The sequence below is a fragment of the Nanorana parkeri genome, unplaced genomic scaffold (assembly GCF_000935625.1).
Source record: "Nanorana parkeri isolate BGI_ZX_2015 unplaced genomic scaffold, ASM93562v1 scaffold342, whole genome shotgun sequence".
NCBI lineage: Eukaryota > Metazoa > Chordata > Amphibia > Anura > Dicroglossidae > Nanorana > Nanorana parkeri.
In genome coordinates, this window is record NW_017306610.1 from 837,127 (window position 1) to 848,256 (window position 11,130).

Below are 11,130 nucleotides of genomic sequence, written 5' to 3' on the forward strand. Positions count from 1 at the left end.
CAAACCCACACATTAAGAACCGCTGCTCTAACCCATAATACATTTTATTGGCAGTACCCTCCCTGTGTGTTATCTAAATCCTGTGTGCTGCCGAGATGCCTCATGAAAACGGAAAATGGTTTACTTACCTTTCCGTAATTTTCCTTTCCTGGTGCATCTTTTTTTTCCCCTTCCTGCCATGACTCGGACTCGTTTTACTAGAATGAGGAAGGCCTGGAGGGACCAGAATTTATCACGTGTCCTGTGGGTTAAGAGGGGCGGACCTTAACCCATAGTGTGCTGCCTTCGATGCACCAGGAAAGGAAAATTACGGAAAGGTAAGTATACAATTTTCCGTTATTTCCTATGCTTTATCTCCATCTAATGTCCATAAACTGATATTACATGAAAGCATTTGAAAATGCATTGCACTTGTAAAGAAAAAAAACTAAAGAATGTTCATTTCTAGCATATATTTTTGGACAGAGCAATCATTCACAGATATTCCCGGGTTGAGCAACCTTGCAAATCATTTATAAATGGAGCACAAAGTGTCTATATAGCCCAACAATAAACATCCTGTAGTACGATAACAATGCTGCACTTACAGCTGAACTTTAAGTATACATAGTAATTTAAACCTACATTGGTACAGGTTGGCCCAGTGTAAGTATACATATGTCATAACTGTTTGGCCACTGAGGATCTTGTAATGCACTGTAGCACCTGACACATGCATTTACATGTGTCTGTACATGGGGGGGGTTTAAAAAAAATTACATTTATTTTATTAATGTATTTTTTTACTTAACTGTTTTATTGAGATGGCATATTGGAGGTGACTCTTTAAGGAGACATTGGGAGTCTATTAGACCCATATTGTCTTGTTTGTACTCCAATTAAGCTAATATAGCATAGACCAGCCAGGGAATGAGGGCCCTGAAACCGGAAGTGAACAAAAGATCATCACTTCCAGTTTCATTGTACACAAGGACGATCGGAGAATGGATGTTAACTGATCTCCCTCCGCTCCCATGCTGACACACCTGTGGATTCACCACCCGAACCACTTCCATTAGAAAGCTGGCAGTTGACAAGTACCCTAATTATTCATAAAAATGTGTCTTATTTGTGCATGACTGAGTTGTAGATCGTCAAATCATCTCTAAATTGGTGCTGACACTGTCCTTCTTTCTGCAGGGAGGCTACTTTTGTTCCTTATGAACCCTCTGTGTGTTGTTAAGTAGTCGCCGCTCCGAGCTCACTCCCGTGATGGACTATAACTTTAATACAAATTAGTAAACTAAATGTGAGATTGTGGTCCATCACGAGAGGGGACTTAGGAGCACAAATCCAAAGATGAAAAATAAGCTACATTTGTATTAATAGTTAAGGGACGAAAATGCATTATTAAGATTTAACTCTTGAGTTTAGTGTCACTTTACGGAATATAATACAGGGGCTGGGTGAGTGTGCATTGCATCTTACATATCCTGGGCCACTACCTTCATGTAGAGTGTTTTGCATGTCAGCAAATGTCTCTTATTGTGAGTTTTTTTGTTTTTTTTACTTCACAGCCACTTCTTCCATAAAAACTGCATTGATCCCTGGCTGCTTGAGCACAGAACATGCCCTATGTGCAAGTGTGATATCCTAAAATCATTAGGAATTGCGGTGAGTCTCATGTTCTGTATGATACTGCTAGTATGCTTATATTCTATTTAAAGAGACACTGTTAGGGTACACATATTCTAATACATGAGATTTGTACGTTCTACAAGTCAATGAAAATTGGATTTACCAGTGGTGGAACTGATAAGTGTTAGAAAATTCTTTTAGCTGTCTTTACACGGGTAATTTATGTTCAACTGTATTATTCTACTTAAAAACCCATTAAAATGTAACTATTCATCTACTACAGCATAAATATGGTGTTCTTACCTGAAATACAAACGTCTTCATTGTACCTACTGCATATTTAACAATACTACACTGCCTCCTTCTGTTTAATTAGTAGAACTGCTTTGGCTTTAAAAAAACAATTCAGCTCAGATGCAATAATGAATATCACCTTTGTGAAACAGAGAAGCATACTATAATTTCATAGACTGTAGTTTCTAGAATATACAGTGAGCATTCATATACATAGATTGGTATAATCTCTCTAATTTGTAAATGTTTTAAGGCTGAAGAAGATGAGTCTGATAATGCTATGGTGATCGCTTCTGTGTCCAGTGAGCTACAGAGGAGCTCTGTACAGGTGGATGATGAGACTCGCAGTGATAACGCATCATCTGGATATGCCTCTGTCCGAGAAGCTGATGAGCCAGTGGAAGACCCTGAAAACACATGTAAGTGTATATAGAATACTGCAAATGACAAATGGAAGAATTCCTGGACTGCATCAAAGCCTTAGATACCCATTACAAACACATTATAATGTGATTAACTTTGACGTGCTAGTTTTTTTCATTACACAAAAGCGTAATAATTACAAAGATTTACTCCATCTAAATGGAGTAAATCTTCACCTCTTTCTTCACCTCTTACTTTCTTAGTCTCAACCATTTTGCTTTTTTGCATCTCCGCACTGGTGATCCCCTGTATGTCTTGTCTACATGCATGTGCTCAAGCCATCTCATTGCACAGGGTGAACATCTGGATAGTGACAACAGTGGATCATACATAATGTGTTAGCATAGACACCTATAGTCTACACCGGAAGTCCATGTGGCAGGTTGATAATGCAAGACAGCAGTTGGAAGAAAGGGACAGAGCATTGCCACCCTATAAGAATAAATCCCCAAAACATAAACCAGTCCAGAGAAAATTGAATCATTGGCAATTAAATATATTAATAATGATAAATAATTAATTATAATGATTATTAAAGTGTATCTCGGCAATGCAAGGGTTAACTGCTCATTTATGTCTAGGAGTGTAGTGAAAAGGATTACTTACCTGATCCCCGCTCCCCCAGCAGTCGGTCATGACCTCATCTCCCCTACGCTCCTGCTTGTCGACTTTCTCCCACCATCCCCACATATAATGCATGGCTATGAACCCTGCATTGGAAGTGTTGATGTGCCTCCGACCCCTGGAGCAGAGGCGGAAAGAGGATGCAGGTGCCAGGCTTGGAGCGAGGATCAGGTAAGCAAAAGTCTTTTGCACAGGTCCCCTATAATGAGCAGTTAACCCTTGCAGTGTGGTAGTTTAATTTTATTTCTGTCTATTTATCAAGCTTGTCTTTATCTTTTACAGATGAGAATGTTGAGCTTGTTAACAATGACTCAATAGCAATAGCTACTGACGTCCTTCCACATGCTGACAATCCAACATTTGAAAGTGAAAACCCCTCACTCGTGTACAATGTAAAATCATAAACTGAAGGACATGCAGAGCCTGGCTGGCTTGTACAGCCTAGGTAAATGCATAGTTTTAGTCATACAGCAATTTTTTTTTAACAGCTAAGCAAAAAAGTTGTTTGCAAACAATGTTTTATTTCCATTGTTAATGTATATATAACAGTGACAAATTTGGAGCATGCAAACACCGCATCCCCCCCGCCCCCCCATTTTCTTAATTGCTACATATTTTAACTCAGGTTTGTATTGCGCAGACCAAACAAAATTTTATGAAAAGTAGTATTTTAATATATTCATACTGAGCATAGGTACATTCAATTAAAAGTATATATGCCTTTTATAATATGTTTCTGGAGCAATAGATACCTCAATGAGGCTTCTTTAATAATGCAAACAGCAAAGTGCAGTACCCATAACAGCCAATCGTCTTTCATTTTCTCGGCTATGCTAGCCTAATGGATATGCTCTGTCAACATTAATGAGTTTGTATTAGCATTGTTGACACTATATTAGGCCTAGGACTGTTAATTGCAATGTACTATATTTTTTACATTAGATGTCCCTTCATGAAATGGGTAACTTTCACTCGTATTAGTCTGCAGTTTGCTAACCATTGCCGCAAAGGCAATTTGCTCTTCTCTTTAGACTGTGAATGGTAGGCAGCAGGGTATGGTAATCTGTGACTCTACAAGTTCCACTTGCACCCGCAATGCTGTTGGAGAGCCACAATTTTCTGTTCCTGTTATGCAGTGTCAAATCATTTCTATTGTGATTCAGAATAAGGAAATGCCTTTATTTATCATATTAACATTTTTGTTACTTATATCTTAGCCAAGAACGCCACTTAAGGGCAGTCAATGTGACAGGTATTTGTGAAGACTATATAGCAAATACCCCTGATCTACTGCTCGTGGATCAGGCTACTCTGCCCCAGTCATCTGATATAATAAGGCAGTGCAATAAGCAACACTGACATTTAAAATGCGGCAATCCAACATTGTAAAAAATGTCACCTTAGGGTAATGAAAAACGGTTGCTTTGGGATATTGGGCATTTCAACTTCTCTTTTTATAAACTTGTAGGCATTTAACTTTTGATCTGCTGGTTGTCATGAACCAGACGCACTCAATATAGTCTTTGTAGACACACTGCACTATCACTGCTTGCGTTCTTAGAGTTCAGCATTAATGATCAGAATATAATTGTTTTGATAGTTTAAAAAGGTATACATAACATTTTATTATGAGCATGGCTGAATGTGTAATGCCGGCAGATGAAGGGCAGGTATACCTTTTTAGCATGTTCCCTTTTCATAGCCTTTATGCATTCTGTCATGTTGCACAAAGCGATAAGCTTAATCAACACATTATTATATCCCAGAGATTATTGCGAATGACCCCAATGACCATAAATGAATGTAACTTCAATACAGATATGCAATCTTTACATGGGAGTGTGAACCAGATTGTTCTCCAAAATTCATGTATATGTTGGAGTCAGTCCACCCAAAAGTAATGTGTTGGCAATAGGTGGAATCTGGTGGGTTGAGTCAGCCCCCTGGCTTTACATCCCAAATCTGTTCCTGTCAAGATGAGATTTTTGGGTGTTGCCACCCCTTCTTAACTTGTTCCAGCAGTTCCTGTTGCATTCACCACCATAATATAAAATAAAGAATCCAGCTGCCAGGGGGAATTCCATTTATAATGAGCTCAGCAGATGTGCAGACCATGCAGGGATCTCGCCAATCGAGTCCGAAGTGATAAAAGAGATTGTCCGGTGGTTTCCTTTTCCCTCTTCTATTAAAACTAGAATGTCAATTAGTTAGATAAAATAAACCGCTCTGAGTTTTCCACATTTTCTAAGCCCAAACTATGTAGGAAATAGTGAGGTGAATTTCACTTTCACGAGTCAAGGAAGTGCACACAAATGACAGCGGATTCCCAATCCAATTGATTTGCATACCAGTTTGCATGTTCCCACAGTTAACCTACAAATAACATGCACTGCATTAATCATGCAAAGTCAGTAAAGTGTGGTCTTGTCGGGGTCTGCATGTAGTCATTGGCACTGGTTCATATGAATGAAAATCACTTAACGGAATTTTAAAGGTGAGAAATGCACAAAGCAGTTTAGAAACATTCCAAAATGGCATATAAATGCAAAGTCAGAAGCTGCCATCCCTATGAAATCAACTTGGTAAAAAGTAATTCTGTTGTATAATGATACAACATTTTAAGGAAAGTACACAATGAGATTTTAGCAGCACTATACCTTCTTGGTTTTAATTTTTGTAAGAAAGCCAGACAGTGAACACGATCTGTAACTCCTGAACCACACTCCTTTTAAATAAGATATTATCATTATCATTTCTATCCACTATTAGGCCACAGTAATGTTGTACTTTTCAAACTAATTTCTGCTTGTGGGGAGGAAGCCACCCCACTTCCCCAATCAGACATCTACCAGTAAACAAATATAGAAATCGTTGTTTTTGTTTTTTTGTATAGAATGCTTAGGATTTGAAAGATCCAATCTTGTGTTTATTTGGAAGACATGCCAAAGTGATCTCTGCCCTCACTACTATATTCTAAATGTTTTAATCTTGGCATTAGAAACCATTTGTTTTAACAGTTGACATGATTATACATTTTTAATATCAATATGCTGCTGAAACTGGTTTACACTGGGTTAGTTTTCTGTAGTGGGACCATAAAAAAAAGGTGTGCTCCTTAATAGAAGCCAATAGATGTAATGTAATGTGTTCAAATGTAAGCATGCTAAAAAATGATAATGCAGACCCTTATAGGTTGGATGACCTATCCAGTGCCTGCACTACAAAATGCTAAATAACTGGATCTTGGGATGACACTTATAAGACTTCTCACTCTTTTTACCTTCACTTTATTATCACTTGTACTTAACTTGTGGTGATACACTGATTCACCTCTATTCCTGACCTACTGCACTTGGCTAAAATTTAGATTTTTTTCATTAAGACTTTAAAATAAGCTGACTTTACAATTGATTGGCAGCAACAGGGGGTGATCTAAAGCCTGACAGGTCATCAGGGTCATCAAGGTCTGCCCATTTTAGATGACCATGACCGGCGTTCATGTGACTAGGTTGTTACAGGCATAGTCATTGACCACCAAACAAATTTCACAATCAAGCCATTGTCATTGATCAGTAGAATGTCTCCCAAAGCAGAGTCTCCCAAAACACAGAAGTTTGCCCACCTATTTATTTAATTCTTTGGTAAATACTATATGTGGATGGAATTCTATATTACTGTATGTTGGAAATGCAATCATATGTTAAATGTTATGGAAAACAAAATGTGATTAAGATTTGTTAGCATATTTCCAACATGTATTGATTACGTCTTTTCTACTTGGATGAAGGAAATCATACTTGCATCCTATATTAACCTATATCATTGGTCTGTGTGAACACTTGAACTCGTGTCTACAGAAAAAAAAACACAATAGTGGTGGCTTTGTTGCCCATAGCATCCAGTTGGGTAAATGCGCAAATTTTCCTGATGCACATTAGAAAACTGGAGCAAATACATTGCTGTTGCAGTAAGCAAAGCAATTGCTGGAGTTATTAAACAGGGCTGTGCAAAAAGTAATAGTGAAAAGCAAAGTGCAGTAACCTACAGCAACTATAAATGATCTCTGATTGCTGTGAATGAAAACATATTTCAGCATTGATATTTCATCCATTCAAAACGGTTAGAACAATGCAGGATGATCAATGGTTGTCGTGTGTAACTGCACTTTATTTTGCCTTGTTAAAGTAAACTTATTCTGCATAGCAGGAACATTTTCATGCCATATTGTACTGTGTTTTGCCACACATGCTCTAACTGGTGTTATGTTGCATGCTGATGTGCACTGTTTTAACGCAGCCTATTCGTTTTGAATGGTGCCCCAACGCAGGTAGAAACGCATGGCATGTGTGTTGCTTTGTCCAATACTGTATAGAGAGATGGGATGCCATTCAAAAGTAAATTGCACTGCACCGCAACACACTATACTTAGAGGCATACTGCAGTAATATGCTTTTTAACAAGCGTTAATGCAATTCAATAGTCTGAATGGGCCCTGACAATGCTTCTTTACTACCCTGATTCAGCCTAGGAGACTCCTAAAACCTCTGCTTAATATTGGGTAACCACTATCCCTGTGTTTCCCACTATGTAATGGAACAGTGCCTGGTTAACTAGTTACCAAGCTAAGGAGTTCCTAGCTCTGTGGAAAATACCTACTTCCAACAGGTTGGTATATGCATAGGATCTTTATGGAGCTCCCATGGCACACTGGAGCAGCACAGAGGCACTATCAAAGGAAACCTCTACTGAGAGATTTAAGAGGCTGACATTGCTGGTTTCACCTTCTAACAATACTAGTTTCCCAGCTACTACGCTGTTCGAATGGGTTCAGTGCCTTGCAAGTCATTGACTTGGAAAAGGTATGCAGAATAGGGCTTCTGACTTTTATAAACTGCATTCTTGTTCTCTGTCATTGACTGAGAATGTATTGAAGCCAGAGACAGCCAGGCAACTAATATTCTCAGGAGATCGGGAACGGCTACCTCCATATTTCCTCACTACAGGTTTTCTTTAAGGGCCCATTCACACCAAATCAGGAAGGTTGCAGAGTATGTGATAATGCACATGTATAGTAGTCAATGGACTCCTAGAGTCCCCTTTACAAAAACACATTTAACTGCAGCACATAGATGTGGGCCAGCTACATATAAGAGAAGTGGATGCAATGCAGTAAAATTTGTGTATTTTACTGCAGGAAAATGTAAGAGAGACTATGACCTTAGGTTTGATAAAGTATCAGCACATACTTGGATTATTTTTACTGCTTCCAGGTTTACTTTAACAAAACTAAATGTGCAGTTGTAGAGCTGTTGTATTGTACTGTGCTCTAAGATCCTTCCACTTTTGTATAATTTAAAGGAAAAGCACTTTATTTGTGTTCTTTATAAAGCAGTAACCTCATATTTAATTCAATGTGAATAGAAATGTGTAAATTAATGTCAAATAAGGGTATATGCACATGAGTGGCACACAAGCATCTACGTTTCAGCAGTGTCTTTTAAAGGAGAAAAAAAAACAAGTTGTACCCCTAAAGAAAAACTGGAACTGTGAAGATCAGAGCTCTGAAAGTAATTGGACTGAACAGGCAGATTTGTTTTAGCTGCTGTAATAACCCTCTACAAATTTCTACAGCCATACGGTGGCTGCGGTGCAACTTTCATTGCAGACGTCTGACATCCCCCACACACACACACACACACACACACACACACACACTGATAGCTTAACTCAATGGGGGGCCATGTCAGACCTATGCAGCGAGACCCACATACAGCACAGCGGTTTAGGTCTGCAGCTGCTGGCCAGCCGCAAGAATTTGGAAAGCACCACCACACTATTTCAATATCTAAAACAAGTCGGCCTGTAGAGTCTTAATTACTTTCACAATCCCTGGTTCCTTTTTTTTCTGGAGGGTACAAATGGGTTTTAAAACTTTGAGACATTAGAAAAACGATCAAGGGTATCTGTGGGACCAAGTGGCTCTAACTATGGCGGGAACAAAGCTGTTGTGTGCTGCACAATGGCATGTACTGTTATATTTTTCTTATTCTAATCCCACAAAACTTGTATCTGGGAAATACGTTAAAATACTGTAAATAGATCTCATGATTTGTATTAATAAATTGTGTAAATTAAATGTATTCAACTAGAGTTGTTGTGTCTGTTACCTAATGACCCACAGAGAACTAAAATTGATATCCATACTTGGGAACTTTCCAAAGTCGGTCAGCCTGGCCTCTTTGCTCGTGGCACAGGCAATGAGAGAGCACATGCTGCCTATGTGTTCTCCGATTACCCTCCCTCCCTGGAGTAAGGAGGTGGACAACAGCAGGAGAGAGGCTGGAGGGCTTGGGGGGAGCTACATTTATTTATTATTTATATAGCGCCAACAATTCAGGCAGCTCTTTACATAATGTACATTCACATCACTACCTGTCCTCAAGTAGCTTACAATCTAAGGTCGCTATCTGGCATGCATACATTGGGGCAGATTTAGGAGCCAAATTAACCTTTCAGCATGTCTTTGGAGTGTGGGATTACCCAGAGGAAACCCATGCAAACACAGGGAGAACGTGCGAACTCTTTGCAGATATTGTCCTGACTGGGATTTGAACTGGGGAGGCCATTGGCAAAGGCCTACAGACGTGCAAACATTCCGTAATCCATATGTAAATGGCTCAGGCAAACAATTCCTAATTAATATAGACCTCCTTACTGTCTTTTTCACACAGGCATGGGATTCAGAAGAGCATCCATAACTTGAAAAATGTTGAGAGGATATCCACTCTGGCATTGGAGCAATAAAAGTGGACAGACCTGTAGCAAGGCCTGACTATAATCAATACACATGATAAAAAAAATGTATAAGAAAATATTACTGTCATTGAAAACTACATACAAACATGATCAGTGGATCAGAGATATAAGAAGTTAAAACTATATAAATATACTATATACACTGCAGTGCGCTTAAAAACAGTACTGCATGCTGTACTTTCTTTTTGGCCAGCACGGACCTCACCCAGATAGTGTGAACTGGCCCTTAAACGCCCTTGTTCAGAAAGCTCTATAACCTAATACAACTAATGTATAGCCCTAAAGTGAACTCTGCATATAGCTGCTGTATTTACTGGGTTCAGACCAGAATTATAACTAATGGGCACTGCCATGGGGGACATGCACCAATGCCAAAATTTAAAAAAAAACCTATCCCCTTACACAGAACTGTCAGTTCTCCCTAACCACTCCAAAGAAGCACTGACACTATGGCTGTTCGGGGCCCCCCTTTTATAGAAAGGCGTCTGTTATCCAATCTTCCAATTTATTGATCAGGAGCACAGGCTGTGCACTGTATTACAGGATGTTCCCTATTTCTAGCAGCAAACCTGCAAAGTTTTTGGCCAAACATTTGCACACTTAGTGAAACCTAGGAAGTGGTGAATCCAAGCCTGTTTCCTAATCCCAGACCATGAGGGGAATTTCTCAAAACTGAAGCGGACAATATCTGAACAGAGAAGCTGATTGGTTGCCATGGGCAACTGCTCCAGCTTTTGTCTGCTCCAGTTTTTATAAATTCCCCCCATAGTGTTTTCATTGGAAGCCATCAGAGGACAATAAACACAGAAGAAGGATAATAAAGATAGGGGGGGACAGGGAATCAGTGCAGTGGGGTCACAAGGGGGGCTCAGCCTGCATCGGGTGACACTAAAATGACTGAGTCATTTTGGTGTCACCTCCTCTGAAAAGTATGGCACAAGGTGGACCATGAGTCTGACAGCTGCATGAGAGAGGAGGGGACGCAGAGGCATACCTTATTCTGCCAGATGAACGTCCCCCCCTCTGTTTGCCAGTGTCCATTACCAAGATGGCTGCCGGCAGTTAAGTGCCACTGGGTGACACCTGGCCTGGTGATGCCTCTGGATCAGAGGGGTCTTCTACCAGTCTGCACAGACAACAACTGCAAATAACTGCATCAAGAGGTCTCTCCAGGTAATAAAAAAGGATTTTCTGGCTATAGGTGCCCATACACTAATCGAATTTTGGCTAGTTTTCAATGTACCGGCTGAAATGTGCACAGTGTGTGGGGCTGTATGCTCCCTTACAGCTGATAAAAGGAGCCAGCTGGAAAATTTTTGATCGTTTAGAGCCGGCAGTCAATGAGCTGCCCGCTCT

At 39.6% G+C, this 11,130-nt stretch overlaps 1 protein-coding gene across 2 annotated transcripts in view; it reads left to right on the forward strand.

Moving 5' to 3' along the window:
* The window catches only part of RNF128 (ring finger protein 128, E3 ubiquitin protein ligase), a 59,686-nt gene extending 56,202 nt beyond the window's left edge, over positions 1 to 3,484 (forward strand). The window contains exons 5-7 of one of the 2 annotated variants that reach the window (XM_018558484.1): positions 1,557 to 1,653; positions 2,165 to 2,330; positions 3,241 to 3,484. In XM_018558484.1, coding sequence (XP_018413986.1) covers positions 1,557 to 1,653; positions 2,165 to 2,330; positions 3,241 to 3,362 — 385 coding nt within the window. In that variant the 3' untranslated portion in view covers positions 3,363 to 3,484. The remainder of the gene's footprint in view (positions 1 to 1,556; positions 1,654 to 2,164; positions 2,331 to 3,240) is intronic. The other variant, XM_018558485.1, reaches the window with a different exon arrangement.
* Positions 3,485 to 11,130: the final 7,646 nt, after the last annotated feature.